Source organism: Oncorhynchus keta, chromosome 34, assembly GCF_023373465.1.
Source record: "Oncorhynchus keta strain PuntledgeMale-10-30-2019 chromosome 34, Oket_V2, whole genome shotgun sequence".
Lineage (NCBI taxonomy): Eukaryota > Metazoa > Chordata > Actinopteri > Salmoniformes > Salmonidae > Oncorhynchus > Oncorhynchus keta.
The window spans coordinates 73,776,572-73,795,968 of NC_068454.1; the positions used below are offsets into that span (position 1 = coordinate 73,776,572).

The 19,397-nt window shown below is 42.2% G+C and overlaps 1 protein-coding gene across 2 annotated transcripts; it reads left to right on the forward strand.

Moving 5' to 3' along the window:
- The first annotated feature begins 445 nt into the window (after positions 1–445).
- Positions 446–18,845, forward strand: LOC118367859 (E3 ubiquitin-protein ligase CBL-like). Of its 2 annotated transcripts, none has more exons than XM_035751556.2 (12): positions 446–1,715; positions 9,685–9,831; positions 11,568–11,724; positions 11,946–12,067; positions 12,947–13,084; positions 14,136–14,355; positions 15,141–15,299; positions 15,522–15,671; positions 15,806–15,864; positions 16,250–16,333; positions 16,551–16,615; positions 16,815–18,845. In XM_035751556.2, exons 1-12 carry the CDS (start codon positions 1,297–1,299, stop codon positions 16,841–16,843), a joined length of 1,749 nt encoding a protein of 582 aa, XP_035607449.2. In that variant the 5' UTR covers positions 446–1,296; the 3' UTR covers positions 16,844–18,845. The 2 variants fall into 2 exon arrangements, with proteins under 2 accessions (XP_035607449.2, XP_035607448.2); XM_035751555.2 differs by having other exon boundaries at positions 18,612–18,845.
- The last annotated feature ends 552 nt before the right edge of the window (positions 18,846–19,397 follow it).

Here is a 19,397-nt window from a genome sequence, read left to right on the forward strand (position 1 = left end):
CAGCAGTTGAGAGCTGCTTTACACATTAAACATAACTGGGCCTTGACCTGCAGTGCAATGACTTCACATACATTCTGTAGCACAGTGCTCTTCATCTTAGTGACAGCTAATCACTATAAATTTCCACTACTCTCTCTCTCTCCCTCGCTCTCTCTTTCTATACTCTCTTTTTCTCTTCTCTCTCTTTCTTACCACCCTCTACATGACACACTCTTCTTGTGGGTATTCCCTGTTTCCTCCTCCCCCCTCCTTTCTTAGTAATAGTTTACCTCTAAGCCCAAACCTATCTCAGCCTCACTCCACCTTCACACACAAAGACTAGAAACCTGTTTGTCTGGCTGCAAACCCGGAAGAACATCAAAGAAAGAGAGTGAGAGCATGAATAAGTGACACAAAACAAAGAGAGAGAGAGAGTATGAACAAGTGACCCAAAACAAAGAGAGAGAGAGAGAGAGTTAGGGGCCAGCCAGAGTCAGACTGAGACATACAAAAGTTTCCGTTGTGCTGCAAAGAGAAACTGGGGTCTATATTTGAGTATGTTGTAGATGAAATCAGAGAGAGTTACGCCACATGGGGTGAGAGATAGTGCCTGGGCACAAGAGCATAAAATGTTGAGTAAGAAGGGGAGGAGAGAACAGGGCAGGAGAGGGGTTGAGATTGTTTAGGAAGGGTGAGTGGTTATTTGTCTCTTGTTCTGCCCTCCCTTGCTCTCTCTCTTTCAGGGTTTTCTCTTTATACTTTCTCTTTACAAACTGAACGGGAAAGAGACTGTTTAAAAAATGTTGGCTACTTCTGGAGAACTGACCAAGGAAATGGAGGATTTATGAAGTGAGGACTATGAATGCAGGCTTGAAAAAACACCATTTTTGAAAGATTGATTGTAAACAGTTTTTAGAGATTGTCTGTAAACAGTTTTGAGAGATTATTTGTTTGCACTTTTCTGGACAAGACGTTTCCCCTCCACTCTTTCTAAACCACAGCAGTTGTCTCCATTCCTGTTGGACTATGGTATATTCTGGCGCTCTGCCCCTATCTGGGTTACCTGATTTCATTGGATTACTGAGGAACACCGGTGAAGATATATTGGATAAAGTGTGCTCTTTTCAACTCGAGCTGTCAACCATAAAGATACAATGACATCATTTACTAAGCTGTCCATGCCAGACATGACAGACATCTAGACCACTCCCTCATTCAACTGTCACAGATAGGGCTGCCAGACACAAACCGCCAGGCTGCACTGAACAGATCCCACTCGGACTAACACACCACAACCAGGAATCCCTCCTCAGGACAATGGCCACAGGAGGGAACGGGCTAGGATCTGACCGGAGCCTGACATCCACCTCCCAGCCGCCCAGTGCCTCTGACCGGAGCCTGAAATCCAACTCCCAGCCACCCAGTGCCTCTGACCGGCGGCAGGTGGACAAGGCCCTGAAGAGGCTGGAGAAGCTGCATCGGCTGTGTACCAACCCCAGGCTGGGCCTGAGGAACAGCCCCCCGTACCTCCCCGAGGTGGTCTCAGAGACAGCCACGCTGCTCACCCAGGTGTGGGAGCCGTACAGGGGGCCTGCAGCAAGGGGGCAGTCCCCCCGGGGGGACGAGGGGGAGTACCTGAGGATCCATGCAAGACACCTGCTGGATAAGACTAACCGGGCCGTGCTGCTGTTTAAAGAGGGGCGCGATAAGATGTTCGAGGAGATGTCCAGCTACAGGTGAGAGAGAACAACAAGGGCCGAACATAACTTGATATATGGGGTCGTAAACAATATCTTTGTAAAAACTCAAACGGCTCAGAAAGTTACCTGCATGTGTCCCCAGTTAGGATTTGGCACATAATCTAATTATCATAAGCTTTGTCAGTGTTGGGGAAGCTACTCTAAAAATATAGTTTACCAAGCTACCAATTACTCTACACTGGAAGAAATGAAGCTACACTGAAGTTACCGTTAAGAAAATATATTTTACTACAGAATGTATAAAAAATGAGGAATACCTTCCAAATATTAACTTGCACGCCTCAATTTGTCAGGCCCAAGCTTACAGTGATATCTGTCTGTAGTGCATAGTCCAGCAGACAGGCTGTATACGTTTGTGCCATGTAAGGGGCAAGGGGGAGATTTCAGTCCATGCTGAGAGACATGATGCTCGTCACGATGTCGATAGTGTCATTTTGTTATCTAGCACAGACCTATTGCCAACCCTTAGAACTCATTTTCTAATTGTTTATTAGATTTGTCAGTTATAATCACAAGTAAATGACTATATAGGATAGTCTGTAACCCCAAATAAAAATCTTAAACACACTCCACAATAACTTTACATAAAGCCTGCCAAGCTCTTTTGGCAATGCCAGATGCTCATACTGTGTCAGGACAAAACAATACTTTTAGTCCGTACAGAGAACTTTGTTTAGCAATTCTAAACCATGAAATATTTCCCAATATAGACACAGTGTACAAAACATTAGGAACACCTTCCTAACACCTTCATAATATTGAAGAAAGGTGTTCCTCAGACAGCCTAAATTCTTTGGGACTCCACAGGGTGTTGAAAGTTTTCCACAGGGATGCTGGCCCATATTGACCCCAATGCTTCCCACAGTTGTGACAAGTTGGCTGGGTGTCCTTTGGGTGGTGGAACATTTTTGATACACACAGAAAACTGTTGAGCGTGAAAACTCAGCAGCGTTGCGGTTCTTGACACACTCAAAGCAGTGAGCCTGACACCTACTACCAGACCCCGTTCAAAAGCACTTAAATATTTTGCCTTGTCCATTCACCCACTGAATGGCACACCGACACAATCCATGTCTCAATTGTCTCAAGACTTAAAAATCCTTCTTTAATCTGTCTCCTCCCCTTCATCTACACTGATTGAAGTGGATTTAACAGGTGTCATCAATAAGGGATCATAGCGTGCACCTGGATTCACCTGGCCAGAGCTATATCTTTTGTACACTCAGTGTAGTTCACTACATCCATAAGAAATCTAATTCTGAAATGTCATAGACTACAAATTGCAAGAACAGATCACTTTGGGGTCATATGTTAACAGAATGTGTAATTAAGCTTATTAAACACAAAACTATGTTTCAAGTGAGAATTAGGTCTGATGGCGAAAAAGGAAGGAAATGATTGCCTACTGCACCTATATATTATTTTCCTTTTCCTAATCAAAAGTGTCTAGTCCCAATAGTTAGCTACATCACAACAAAGTAATTCACTACTAAAAACACTACCAATATTTGAATTGAGTTCAACTACCACCAAGCTACTGCTAAATGTCGTTGAATTACTAGTTGAACTGCATGGAGTTCCCTACTCCCCTACACTGCACATTGTTGACATGGTTTTTGCTCTCCTCCTTCACTTTTAATCTAGCATGACTAAACATTAATACTTTTTTATATCCATAAAAGTGAAAAAATTACTACTCAAAAAACATTATGGGCTATAAGACCATACCAGAAATTGAACCCTGAGGATACCAATGATTTAGAGTCCATTTTAGGATGTTGACCTTTTCACCCAAAAAAGGGCTGACCTTTACTAAGACAAATACATCAGCTGTGGGGTCAAGGGCAGGGCACGTGTCCGAGATATCTGACTTCACCAGCACCATGACACAGGCTTTCCGCCAATATTCTCAATGCCCAATATTCAAATAAATTCAAAGTAGCTAAAGCCAACTAGGAAAATTAAAATGCATGGTATTAGAGTGTCAAATTCATAAGGACTTGATTGGTATTAGACTTGATATGTACAGTAAGTGAATTTTGGAGCACAGCCAGAGACAGAGCAGAACCACAATGACACAAATAGACCTGAGCATCCATTAACATCCATTTATAGTACCAGTGAGACAAAAATGAACATTCCCAGTTTCCTCAAGTCGGCTCTCTTAAAACATAAACACAAAATCAACATGGCATTTCGGTTCGCGCTACTGCAGCTACATTTACTTATTTAGTAGTTGTGCAGTTTTTAAGGTGGGTATTTTGGGAAGAAATGTATCTGAGTGACTGTTCCGTTGAGACTACTAATGTCTCAGAGAGACAATGGAGTGGACCTGAGGCTTTATCATGCTAATGGTAACTGGGTGAAACTGGGTGATCGCAACAACTCTCTATACGGGCCATGGAGAAAGGCAGTGTGGTTCTCTGAGACGTTTCATGGTGGTGTTTTAAAGACAATCATGAGCAAAATTATGTAAATATTGTATCTTCTTAATAAATTTGGAAATGTTTTAATATTGTTTATTACATTTGTTAATTACTCAAAGTACAAAATTAAACAAATATTTCTCAATTATACAGTTGAAGTCAGAAGTTTACGTACACCTTAGCCAAATAAATTTAAACTCAGTTTTTCACAATTCTTGACATTTAATCCAAGTAGAAATTCCCTGTGTTAGGTCAGTTAGGATGACCACTTTATTTTAAGAAGGTGAAATGTCAGAATAATAGTAGAGAGAATGATTTATTTCATCTTTTATTTCTTTCATCACATTCCCAGTGGGTCAGAAGTTTACATACACTCAATTAGTATTTGGTAGCATTGCCTTCAAATTGTTTAACTTGGGTCAAATGTTTCAGGTAGCCTTCCACAAGCTTCCCACAATAAGTTGGTTGAATGTTGGTCCATTCCTCCTGACAGAACTGGTGTAACTGAGTCAGGTTTGTAGGCCTCCTTGTTCGTACATGCTTTTTCAGTTCTGCCCACAAATGTTCCTTGCTCCCAAGGATGAACCAGATTTATGGAGGTCTACATTTTTTTCTCCTGAGGTCTTGGCTGATTTCTTTTGATTTTCCCATGATGTCAAGCAAAGGCACTGAGTTTGAAGGTAGGCCTTGAAATACATCCACAGGTACACCTCCAATTGACTCAAATTATGTCAATTAGCCTATCAGAAGTTTCTAAAGCCATGACATCATTTTCTGGAATTTTCCAAGCTGTTTAAAGGCAGAGTCAACTTAGTGTGTGTAAACTTCTGACCCACTAACGCTAAACACATAACAGTTTTACAATAAAACAGAAAAGTCTGTATTATCTGTGAAATCAAGAAAAAGCTATGAGCTATGTGTAATTTTTCTAAAATGTTCAGTGCAATGCAGCACAGCAGGACTGGCAAGTCTTAACACAACTGTTATTCCCTTCGCTCCTTGTCCTCCGTATTTTGCTCTCTGAATCTACAGAATGTGTGTATCATGAAATAACATGAATTTGCATTATGCCTTGTCATAACAAAAGTTTAAATAAACAACTGAGAGAGGCAGATTATTGTTAGTTTATATTAATAACACTCACATACAATGAAATAACCATTCACCCTTCCTACTCGCCCACACTCTCCTTCAAACCCTTCTCTGTTCATGGAAAGCAACACACAAACAAATATAGACGTTTCTCTGTTCTTATACGTTCTTACACACTGCCCACGCCTGGGTAAAATGCTGTAGTTTGCTATAAAGCTAAATTCAATGGCAGGGAAATTGCCATTGAGTCAATGTAGTGTTGCTTTGGCTTTGACAAGCAGTGGCATGTCCTTCCAGGTGTAATTGCAATTAACCACGATTGTTGCAACTGTAATTGTTGTATATTACATTAGTGATAACAGTCTACCAGTAACTATGCCACATGCACTGTCGCCTTGTTGGTCTGCAGTGAGAAGCAGGCATATAGTACTGTCACACATACTGTAGATACAGTAACAATGCCATGTGAGCTCTTTCTTTCCAATAAGAAGTTGCTATGCTTTACACACACCTTTGAGCTCAACTGTAGACAGGATGCAGTGAATGAGTGTGGTGGAAAGTAAGAAATGAACATGGTCAACCAGGTTAGTTAAGGATGGAAACTTCAGTCCTGCTCTCAACTGCCCGTACAGCCAGAGAGATGAGAGATTGGTTGAGACAGTGATTGGAACACACAGTAAGAGGTTTATGGCCAGATCGTTCCTGTCCCTGGCAGGCTGATAATAGACACACAAGGGAAGAACCACTCAGTAACTTTTGAGTGTCTTGTTGTTGGTCAAGTTGCTAACGGAAAATTCAGTTTCTGCGGCACAACACGAACAAGGACAGGAAGAGCAAGACTGTGACATCCTGTTTGTACAAGCACGAATGTACCTGTGTGTGTGACATAGCAAGAGAGAGAGAGAGAGAGAGAAAGAAAGAGCACGTCAGAAATCAGCTCAATGTAATTGAAGAATCCATAGAATTTAAACACTTCTGGGAAAATTGAAAAACAACACGAAGAGTTATCTATCCAAAATGGAGATGTATGGATAAACCACTTCTCCAATCTTTTTGTCTCTATAACAAAGAACAAACTGAAAAAATGATGAGATAGGGTTACATCTTAAGTCCCACCCTCTTCAATATATATATCAACGAATTGGCGAGGACACAAGAACTGTCTGCAGCCACCGGTCTCACCCTACTAGAATCTGAAGTCAAATGTCTACTGTTTGCTGATGATCTGGTTCTTCTGTCCCTAATCAAGGAGGGCCTACAGAAGCATCTAGATCTTCTGCACAGATTCTGTCAGACCTGGGCCCTGACAGTAAAAGTAAGACAAAAGTAATGGTGTTCTAAAAAATATCCAGTTGTCAGGACCACAAATACAAATTCCATCTGGACACCGTTGCCCTACAGCACACAAAAAACTATACATACCTCGGCCTAAACATCAGGTAACTTCCACAAAGCTGTGAACGATCTGAGAGATGAGGCAAGAAGGGCATTATATACCATCAAAAGGAACATAGAATTTGACATACCAATTAGGGTCTGGCTAAAAATACTTGAATCGGTTATAGAACCCATTGCCCTTCATGTTTGTGAGTTCTGGGGTCCGCTCACCCTCCAAGAATTCACAAAATGGGACAAACACCAAATTGAGACTGCATGCGGAGTTCATCAAAAATATCCTGTGTACAACGTAGAACACCAAATAATGCATGCAGAGCAGAATTAGGCCGATACCCGCTAATGATCAAAGTCCAGAAAAGAGCCGTTAAATTCTACAACCAACTAAAGGAAGTGATTCCCAAACCTTCCACAACAAAGCAGAGAAATGAACCTGGGGAAGAGCCACCTAAGCCGGCTCTGTTCACAAACACAAACAGATGCCACCAAGTCCCAGGACACCAAAACAATTAGACGCAACCAAATCAAGAGAAAACAAAAAGATAATTACTTGACACATTGGAAAGAATTTACAAAAAAACTAAGTGAACTATATTGCTGTTTGGCCCGAAACAGAGATTACACAGTGGCAGAATATCTGACCACTGTGACCTAACCAGAATTAAGGAAATCTTTGACAATGTACAGACTCAGTGAGCATAGCCTTGCTATTGAGAAAGGCCACCGAAGGCAGACCTGGCTCTCAAGAGAAGACAGTCTATGTGCACACTGCCCACAAAAGGAGGTGGAAACTGGGCTGCACTTTCTAACCCCCTGTCAAATGTATGACATATTAGAGACACATATTTCCCTCAAATTACACAGATCCACAAAGAATTCGAAAACAAATCCAATTTTGAAAAACTCCCATATCTATTGGGTGAAATATCACAGTGTGCCATCACAGCGGCAAGATATGTGACCTGTTGCTACAAGAAAAGGGCAACCAGTGAAGAACAAACACCATTGTAAATAAAAACGTATATTTATGTATATTTATTTTCGCTTTTGTACTTTAACTATTTGCACATCATTACAATACTGTATATAGACATAATATGACATTTTAAATGTCTTTATTCTTTTGTAACTTTTGTGACTGTAATGTTTACTGTTAATTTTTATAATCTGTTTATGATCTATTTCACTTGCTTTGGCAATGTAGACATACAGTGCCTTGCGAAAGTATTCGGCCCCCTTGAACTTTGCGACCTTTTGCCACATTTCAGGCTTCAAACATAAAGATATAAAACTGTATTTTTTTGTGAAGAATCAACAACAAGTGGGACACAATCATGAAGTGGAACGACATTTATTGGATATTTCAAACTTTTTTAACAAATCAGACACTGAAATATTGAGCGTGCAAAATTATTCAGCCCCTTTACTTTCAGGGCAGCAAACTCTCTCCAGAAGTTCAATGAGGATCTCTGAATGATCCAATGTTGACCTAAATGACTAATGATGATAAATACAATCCACCTGTGTGTAATCAAGTCTCCGTATAAATGCACCTGCACTGTGATAGTCTCAGAGGTCCGTTAAAAGCGCAGAGAGCATCATGAAGAACAAGGAACACACCAGGCAGGTCCGAGATACTGTTGTGAAGAAGTTTAAAGCCGGATTTGGATACAAAAAGATTTCCCAAGCTTTAAACATCCCAAGGAGCACTGTGCAAGCGATAATATTGAAATGGAAGGAGTATCAGACCACTGCAAATCTACCAAGACCTGGCCGTCCCTCTAAACTTTCAGCTCATACAAGGAGAAGACTGATCAGAGATGCAGCCAAGAGGTCCATGATCACTCTGGATGAACTTCAGAGATCTACAGCTGAGGTGGGAGACTCTGTCCATAGGACAACAATCAGTCGTATATTGCACAAATCTGGCCTAAAAAGTGTTGTTTCAAGTTTGCCACAAGCCACCTGGGAGACACACCAAACATGTGGAAGAAGGTGCTCTGGTCAGATGAAACCGAAATTGAACTTTTTGGCAACAATGCTAAACGTTATGTTTGGCGTAAAAGCAACACAGCTCATCACCCTGAACACACCATCCCCACTGTCAAACATGGTGGTGGCAGCATCATGGTTTGGGCCTGCTTTTCTTCAGCAGGGACAGGGAAGATGGTTAATATTGATGGGAAGATGGATGGAGCCAAATACAGGACCATTCTGGAAGAAAACCTGATGGAGTCTGCAAAAAACCTGAGACTGGGACAGAGATTTGTCTTCCAACAAGACAATGATCCAAAACATAAAGCAAAATCTACAATGGAATGGTTAAAAAATAAACATATCCAGGTGTTAGAATGGCCAAGTCAAAGTCCAGACCTGAATCCAATCGAGAATCTGTGGAAAGAACTGAAAACTGCTGTTCACAAATGCTCTCCATCCAACCTCACTGAGCTCGAGCTGTTTTGCAAGGAGGAATGGGAAAAAAATTCAGTCTCTCGATGTGCAAAACTGATAGAGACATACCTCAAGCGACTTACAGCTGTAATCGCAGCAAAAGGTGGCGCTACAAAGTATTAAGGGGGCTGAATAATTTTGCACGCCCAATTTTTCAGTTTTTGATTTGTTAAAAAAGTTTGAAATATCCAATAAATGTCGTTCCACTTCATGATTGTGTCCCACTTGTTGTTGATTCTTCACAAAAAAATACAGTTTTATATCTTTATGTTTGAAGCCTGAAATGTGGCAAAAGGTCGCAAAGTTCAAGGGGGCCGAATACTTTCGCAAGTCACTGTATGTTTCCTATGCCAATAAAGCCCCTTAAATTTAATTGAATTGAGAGAGAGAGAAAGAGAGGGATACATTACTGCTTGTTAGAGGGTACAATATCCATTATGTCTATGAGATCTAAAGTTTACTTTCATTCTAGCTGCCACTGTTGCATTTGAAGTTATAGACCAGAAAGCCTACCCTTATCACCCTAGTTGATACATTGTAAAAAGCTCAGAATAGCTTCATGTTGTTTCTGTTATTTACAGGAGAAACTTGACCAAGCTGTCCCTGCTCTTCAGTCACATGCTCTGGGAGCTACGGGCCATGTTTCCCGAGGGAAGCTTTCAAGGTGACACCTTTAGGCTGACTAAGACAGAGGCCGGAGAGTTCTGGAGGCGAGCATTTGGAAACAAGTGAGTGTTGGGTGGGGTAACAGTGAAACTAGAATTGAATAAGGGACGTGGACTTGACAGAACATTCCACAAATAGGAACAGTCTATTTGTATATACAATACCGGTCAAAAGTTTTAGAACACCTACTCATTCAAGGGTTTTTCTTTATTTTTTCTATTTTCTACATTGTAGAATAATAGTGAAGAAAAAAACTATTAAATAACACATGGAATCATGTAGGAACCAAAAAAATCTAAATATATTTGAGATTTGAGATTCTTCAAATGACCACCTTTGGCTTGATGACAGCTTTGACATTCTCTCAACTAGCTTCACCTGGAATGCTTTCCAACAGTCGTGAAGGAGTTCCCACATATGTGGAGCACTTGTTGGCTGCTTTTCCTTCAGTCTGCAGTCCGACTCATTCCAAACCATCTCAATTTGGTTGAGGATTGTGGAGGTCAGGTCATCTGATGCAGCACTCCATCACTCTCCTTCTTGGTATAATAGCCCTTACACAGCCTGGAAGTGTGTTGGGTCATTGTCCTTTTGAAAAACAAACGATAGTCCCACTAAGCCAAAACCAGATGGGATGGCGTATCGCTGCAGAATGCTGTGGTAGCCATGCTGGTAAAGTGTGCCTTGAGTTCTAAATAAATCACAGACGCTGTCACCAGCAAAGCAACCCCACACCATAACACCTCCTCCTCCAAGCTTTACAGGGAAATACACGTGTGAAGATCATCCATTCACCCCACCGCGTCTCACAAAGACACGGCAGGTTGGAACCAAAAATCTCCAAGCAAGTCTCTTCTTCTTATTGGTGTCCTTTAGTAATGGTTTCTTTGCAGCAATGTGACTATGAAGGCCTGATTCACACAGTCTCCTCTGAACAGTTGATGTTGAGTTGTGTCTGTTACTTGAACTCAGTGAAGCATTTATTTGGGCTGCAATTTCTGAGGCTGGTAACTCTGGTATAATGAACTTATCCTCTGCAGCAGAGGCAACTCTGGGTCATCCATTCCTGTGGTGGTCCTCATGAGAGCCACTTTAATCATAGCGCTTGAAGGTTTTTGCGAACTTTCAAAGTTCTTGAAATTTTCCCTATTGACTGACCTTCATGTCTTGAAGTAATGATGGACTGTCATTTCTCTTTGCTTATTTGAGCTGTTCTTGCCATAATATAGACTTGGTCTTTTACCAAATATGGCCATCTTATATATGCCACCCCTACCATGTCACAACACAAACTTTTGGTTCAAATGCATTAAGAAGGAAATAAATTCCTCAAATTAACTTTTAAGAAGGCTCTCCTGTTAATTGAAATGCATTCCAGGTGATAACCTCATGAAGCTGATTGAGAGAATGCCAAGAGTGTGCAAAGCTGTCATCAAGGCAAATAAATGGTGGCTATTTGAAGAATCTCAAATATAAAATATATTTTGATTTGTTTAACACTTTTTTGGTTACTACATGATTCCAATGTAGAAAATAGTAAAAATAAAGGAAAACCATTGAATGAGTAGGTGTTCTAAAACGTTTGACCGGTAGTGCAGGCACAGTCTTTTTCTAGTCTTGTGAAAAGTATTCTGTTCCTCCACTTGCCATTTTTTATCTTCTTTTGGCACGTTGTCATTCCTCTCACTTTCACTCTCTTTCTCTCTCTCACTTTCCTTCTTCCTTTATCTCCCACCCCTCTCTCCCTCTCCTCCCCTCCTCTCTCCCTCTCCTCTCCTCCTCTCATTCTCTCTCCTAGGTGTATTGTGCAGTGGAGCAGTTTTAAGCAGCATCTCCGTAGGGTCCATGGCTTTGAAGAGGGGATGGAGTCCATGGCTCTAAAGTCCACTGTAGATCTCACCTGTAACGACCACATCTCAGTGTTCGAGTTTGACATCTTCACCAGGCTATTCCAGGTACATGTGATCCATATATCTTAGCCCTGTTCTAAGTAGCCCTACATCCTGGTTAATTAGACACCTCACATAATGTTCAGTGAACATGCATTCTGTCACTTTCCAAGACGTCTATCCCATTCTTTCTCTCCCACTGTCTAAAGAAAGCCAAAACATTCCAAAGTGGAAAAAATAACACATATTTCAACTGATAGTAAATATGTCCTCCCATCTCCTGTCAGCCCTGGAGGTCTCTTCTGAGGAACTGGAACCAGTTGGCAGTGACCCACCCCGGCTACATGGCCTTCCTCACCTACGACCAGGTCAAAGCCCGCCTCCAAAACTACCTGCACCGGCCCGGGAGGTGAGGACAGGAGAGATTGTTTGCGGGTGACTGGGTTGGGGTGTGGCGAGAGAGAGTAGATGAAGGGAAGGAACAGGGGGATAGGAAGGACTCAGGAGAAAAGAGAGGAGATGTACCATACCCTACAACAATATCTGCAGTGATTACTTTTAATGCTGACTTAATAATTATAGTGATAGTAAACAATAATACCTAGATACGTAGAGGTAACTGCCAAAATAATGGAAAAACTTGACAAAATGACGGGTACAAAGTATAGTGAAAGAAGGTGCTTCCACACAGGTGTGGTTCCTGAGTTAATTAAGAAATTAACATTCCATTATGCTGAGAGTCATGTACAAAAATTCCTGGGCAGGCCATTATTTTACCCATTATTTTGGCTACTATGGCTATGCCCCTATAAGATGACACCCACAGGGCATGAGAGGTCACTGAATGGTTTGATGAGCATGGAAACAATGTAAACCATATGCTATGGCCATCTCAGTCACCAGATCTCAACCCAATTGAACGCTTATGGGAGATTCTGGACCACCGTTTTCTACCACCATCAACAAATCACTAAATTATTGAATTTCTCGTGGAAGAATGGTGTTGCATCCTTCCAATAGATTACCAGACACTTGTCAAATCTATTCCAAGGATGCATTGAAGCTGTTCTGACTCGTGGTGGCCCAGGGCCCTGATAAGATACTTTATGTTGGTGTTTCCTTTATTTTGGCGGTTACCTGTATTTCATGGTCAAATCTGTATGTACTTCAGTAAACATTTACATTTACATTTAAGTCATTTAGCAGACGCTCTTATCCAGAGCGACTTACAAATTGGTGCATTCACCTTATAAAGACATTTCCATGTGAACTCTGTATCTCTGTCCAGCTACATCTTCCGTCTGAGCTGCACTCGGATGGGCCAGTGGGCCATTGGTCATGTGACAGGTGATGGCGGTATCGTACAGACGATCCCCCAGAATACACCTCTCTACCAGGCCCTCATCCAGGGCTTCAGGGAAGGCTGGTAAGTAAACACACACATGGACACACTGCAGGAGGTTGGTGGAGCCTTAATTGGGGAGGACAGGCTTGTGGTCATGACTTGAGTGTAATCAGTGGAATGGTATCAGATACATCAAACACATGATTTCCAGGTGTTTGATGCCATTCCATTTACGCCATTCTGGTCATTATTATGAGCCGTTCTCCCGTCAGCAGCCTCCACTGACACACACACACTAGTGATGTCCGGGTTGACACATAAAAAAAGGTACCCGCGGTTATAGTGGGGTGGGTTTAGGGTTATTAAATATTGTGTGGATGCAGGATTGCTGGGTGGCGGGTGGGTTGAATAAAGAGAAAACAAAACCTTAAAAAATCCACAACCATTGAGGTTTTAATTTAATTATATTAGGCCTTCCGGAAATGGCTTTAGAGCATAAGCCTAAGCTTCTGGGCCTAACTGTACGAGCGCTAAATAGTGTACACGCCAATTGCCAAATGCTTTTGGGATTGACAGAAAAAGTTAACTTCGATACACTGAGGTAAAAAGGACAATATCAGAGTTTAATTCAATAAGAGAAAAGCCGGGAAATGGAGAGTTGAAAATAAAGAGAAGGGTGTAATGTTTGGGAAAGATTTGGTGAAGTGGTAAAAGAGGATGGAAGCAGTATCGGTTATGTTATTTATGTGTGATGACTGTGAGGTGATGTACAAATCCGCCAGTCACAAGATGGAGACTTCAAATAGCCTCGTGGCAAGTCGAAGGAACTGTAGCCTACTGTTCAGATGGGTTAAATGGAAACCAAAATCTGGACACTAACAGTAGGTATATAGTCTCTCACACAGCCTTAATATTGACTCCTGCAGAACTAAGCTTTTCTTGTAGTAAAATGATACACCAAATGTAAGCTACATTTTGACTTGGGAATAGGAGTGCTGATGGGTTATTAAACATTGTGGGCGGGTGCAGGTCAACACTAACACTGCTGACCAACACTAACACACAACACTTGCACAGGCCTGTAATGGTTTTACATAATGTGTGTGTAATTCTGTGTTGTGTTTGTCTGCAGCTATCTTTACCCTGACGGACGTGATGTGAACCCAGACCTCACCAGTCTGTGTGAACCAGCACAGAGAAGCAGGGTCAAAGTCACAGAGGACGAGTATGAGATGTACTGTGAGATGGGTAGTACCTTCCAGCTGTGTAAGATCTGTACAGAGAGAGACAAGGACACACGCATCCAGCCCTGCGGACACCTGCTGTGCCAACCCTGCCTCACAGGATGGCAGGTATGCCTGCTCACACAATGTCTCTGACATCACCCAGCCACATCCTCTTTTATTAATATATGTCATCAACATACCAATTTGGGTTAACTGTATGGAATTGTTTTTTGGTCAGACAGTTCATGTCTGTAGTGAGCCATCCCACTACACATCAGTAGGTGAACCGGCGTAGCAGCACATAGAGCAGTTTTGTGGGCCATCGTGTCCTAACATGTGGGTTAGGACTTCCTGTGTGAGCCGAAGCTTACATCCTCCTCATGCTACACTCACACTGAGGAGACTCACCCTTATAGTTTCCACTCCTCGCCTGGTCACACACACTTCAGGGGCCAAGAATAGATTTGAACAGAATACTACAGTTTTTACCAAGGTGAACGACAGTAGAATGCTCCATCTTAATTTGATATGCTAAACCAGTTGCTTTACTGTAAGTGTAGCTTCATGCAAATAACACACAGAAAGGACATTATTATGGGTATTGTACTTTCAGCATGGGAAATTCATCGGCTCAGGAATGCTCTTGACGGAACCAAATTACTGCATCATCCCAGGGATCTTTTTGACATACAGCAATCATTTGCATTGTTGGGAAGGGCCCGGAACTATTTCACTGCTAGTCTATACCTGTTGTTTATGAAGTATGCTACAAATCAGATATGTGATTTGATTTGATACAACAATACACACACGTACACAGACATGTGAGTTTCCACACATTAACAGACAGTACACCTGTGTAGATAATGTTAATTCTGCTTAACCAAGTGTGATCATTCCATGTGCTGTAGAAGTCGGATGGACACACCTGCCCATACTGTCGCTGTGACATCAGAGGGACAGAGTCCATCCTGGTGGAGCCTTACCTGTCTGTCAGCGAGGAAGAGGAAGATGAAGATGACCTGGAGGATGTACAGCTAGTCATGAAAAAACTGGCCCATATGAAGAGGGTGTGTTTGCTTGTGTGTGGATGTGAGCAGTGTGGTGTGGGCAGGGTGGTGTGAGCAGGGTGGTGTGAGCAAGGTGGTGTGAGCAGGGTGGTGTGGGGTTCTCTTTCACTGTATCCATCTCATAGTGTTATTTTCTCTTGCATCCATCTCCCCCCCCCCCTCTCTCCCCCTCTCTCTCTCTCTCGCTCTCTCGCTCTCTCTCTCTCTCTTTCTCTGATGCAGATGTCGTCTGAAGAGTACCAGTTCCCCAGCTCTCGCCTGGCTCCACCCCTCCCTCCCAAACACAGCACCTTCTCCCACTGCCCTTCCCCACAAGCCCCCTTACGGCCCTCCGATATACTGGCCAAATACTCCCACTCTAACTCGCGTTCTGTAAGTTCCCCCATACACACACTCTACAGAATTCATAGTAACAGTATCACAATGGAAAGAAGAAGTCTAACCCATATTCACTGATAACTGGGGCTTCGGTAGACAGGTAAAGGTGTGTCATTATTCCACCACAGGCTCACAATGACACCCCCCCAGACAGAGCGCACACACACCACACTGCCAGCACTAACAGGTGAGCTCTAAATGCCTACTGCATTTTAGGTTATTAAGACCTATTTCAAACGAATCAACAATATGGAAGATGTTTGTCGGAAAGAGAAGAATTGTGTACTGTAGCCAACATCCTAAAGAAGCTCAGGAGATAGACAAATAAAATAGGCCAATGTTAGCTCACTGTTTGTTCCTCCCTTGGTCTGATGTTTACTGGCCATAGCCATACACTTTACTGAATACATTTTTTATAAACACTTTTGGTTTGTATGGTTTTGGCAATAACCTGAAAGCTCACCACTTTGTGCGTGACCTAATGTTACACAACTAAATATAATTCATTTGGTTACAGTACTTCCTCATTGAATTTGATTGAGAGCTCTTGTGTTCTGTCTCCTACCCTTAAGATGCCTGTGGGAGGAGCTAGCTAGTAGTGAGGAGGAGAATTCTGGGGGGTTCAGACAACCGCCCACACTCCCAATCTCTCACAGGTCAGCCATGCCTGTCCCCAATGGGACTTTCTTCAAAAAGTGTGTGTTTATTATTAGTGTAACACAATAATATGCTTGCTGTACATAAAATAGTAAATGGTACAATACCATGTTTTAATTGTAAACATTATTTGTATAGCACCTTGCATTCAGTATTAGCTTTCCAAAGTGTTAAAACATGACAGTGGTGAATGTTGTTGTGTTCTCTGTGTAACAGTGAGGATTCTGTCTCAGAGCCAAAACTCCCCCCCTGTTCCGTCTCCTCCCAGTCCTGTGGAGAGGGTGAGTATCAGAGAGGAGGGGGAAGGAGGGAATGGAGGTCTGTTCTTTACCATAATCAACTATTTTACAGGGGCTTCTCCACTTACTGTAACACACACAAGGTTGACCCCTCACTAATCTCTCTTTTTCTCTCTCTCTCTCTCTCTCTCTCTCTCTCTCTCTCTCTCTCTCTCTCTCTCTCGCTCGCTCTCTCATACAGTTGAAGTCAGAAGTTTATATACACCTTAGCCAAATACAAATATGTTTATTACAAATACGTTTTTCACAATTCCTGACATTTAATCCTAGTAAAGATTCCCTGTCTTGGGTCAGTTAGGATCACCACTTTATTTTAAGAATGTGAAATGTGAAAATAATAGTAAAGAGAATGATTTATTTCAGCTTTTATTTATTTCATCACATTCCCATTGGGTCAGAAGTTTACATACACTCAATTAGTATTTGGTAGCATTGCCTTCAAATGGTTTAACTTGGGACAAACATTTCAGGTAGCCTTCCGCAAGCTCCCCGCAATAAGTTGGTTGAATGTTGGCTCATTCCTCCTGACAGAGCTGGTGTAACTGAGTCAGGTTTGTAGGCCTCCTTGCTCGCACACACTTTTTTAGTGCTGCCCACAAATTGTCTATAGGATTGATGTCAGGGCCTTGTGATGGCCACTCCAATAACTTGACTTTGTTGTCCTTAAGCCATTTTGCCACAACTTTGGAAGTATGCGTTGTCCATTTGGAAGACCCATTTGCGACCAAGCTTTAACTTCCTGACTGATGTCTTGAGATGTTGCTTCAATATATCCACATCATTTTCCGTCCTCATGATGTCATCTATTTTGTGAAGTGCACCAGTCCCTCCTGCAGCAAACCACCCCCACAACATGATGCTGCCACCCCCGTGCTTCACGGTTGGGATGACGTTCTTTGGCTTGCAAGCCTCCCCCTTTTTCCTCCGAACATAACTGCTGCTGCTCCAGTTTCAACTGTTCTGCCTTATTATTATTCGACCATGCTGGTCATTTATTAACATTTGAACATCTTGGCCATTTTCTGTTATAATCTCCACCCGGCACAGCCAGAAGAGGACTGGCCACCCCACATAGCCTGGTTCCTCTCTAGGTTTCTTCCTAGGTTTTGGCCTTTCTAGGGAGTTTTTCCTAGCCACCGTGCTTCTACACCTGCATTGCTTGCTGTTTGGGGTTTTATGCTGGGTTTCTTTACAGCACTTTTAGATATCAGCTGATGTACGAAGGGCTATATAAATACATTTGATTTGATTTGATTTGGTCATTATGGTCAAACAGTTCTATTTTTGTTTCATCAGACCAGCGGACATTTCTCCAAAAAGTACAAACCTTTGTATTTTGGTACAAACCAAAGTACATTCATCTCTAGGAGACAGAACACTTCTCCTTCCTGAGCGGTATGACGGCTGCGTGGTCCCATGGTGTTTATACTTGCGTACTATTGTTTGTACAGATGAACGTGGTACCTTCAGGCGTTTGGAAATTGCTCCCAAGGATGAACCAGACCTGTGGAGTTCAACAATTTTTTTGCTGAGGTCTTGGCTGATTTCTTTAGATTTTCCCACAATGACAAGCAAAGAGGCTCTGAGTTTGAAGGTAGGCCTTGAAATACATCCACAGATACACCTCCAATTGACTCAAATGATGTCAATGAGCCTATCAGAAGCTTCTAAAGCCATGACATACTTTTCTGGAATTGTCCAAGCTGTTTAAAGGCAGAGTCAACTTAGTGTATGTAAACTTCTGACCCACTGGAATTTAGATACCATGAATTGTAATTTCAATTATCTGTATGTAAACAATTGTTGGAAAAATTACTTGTGTCATGCACAAAGTAGACTAACTGACTTGCCAAAACAATAGTTTGTTAACAAGACATTTGTGGAGTGGTTGAAAAAGGAGTTTTAATAACTCCAACCTTAGTGTATGTAAACTTCCGACTTCAACTGTATATATTCCTATCTAACATTTATCTTGAAGGTGGAGCAGCCTGGTTAGGGGCCTCAGATTAAGTGAAACAGAAGAAGAGATACAAATAAAGGAGTGAAAGGATGTCAGAGCTCGGGAACAGCCAGAGAGAGCGGGAGAGAACCATGTCCTCCTGACGCTGGGAGAAAAGATAAGCACAACATCTCTGTCTCAAGAATGGATGGATAATTGGAATAAGAAAGGTCGATTTCCACTGTTCCTGATAAACAGCCATTGTTAATCTTATGTACATGTATCTTATGTATGCCTTAATATGGAGGGAGAATGCCCTGTTGATCTACTAATAATGACATCAAAGTGAATGGAGAAGGACAGACTGATGGAGCAACTCACTGATGCCCTCTGCTGCACAGCACACAGAGTAAGCTGCTGCACAGCAAACAGAGTAAGCTGCTGCACAGCAAACAGAGCAAGCTGCTGCACAGTAAAAAGAGTAAGCTGCTGCACAGCAAACAGAGTAAGCTGCTGCACAGTAAACAGAGTAAGCTGCTGCACAGCAAACAGAATACGCTGCTGCACAGTAAACAGAGTAAGCTGCTGCACAGCAAACAGAGTAAGCTGCTGCACAGCAAACAGAGTAAGCTGCTGCACAGCAAACAGAGTAAGCTGCTACACAGCAAACAGAGTAAGCTGCTACACAGCAAACAGAGTAAGCTGCTGCACAGTAAACAGAGTAAGCTGCTACACAGCAAACAGAGTAAGCTGCTACACAGCAAACAGAGTAAGCTGCTGCACAGCAAACAGAGTAAGCTGCTGCACAGCAAACAGAGTAAGCTG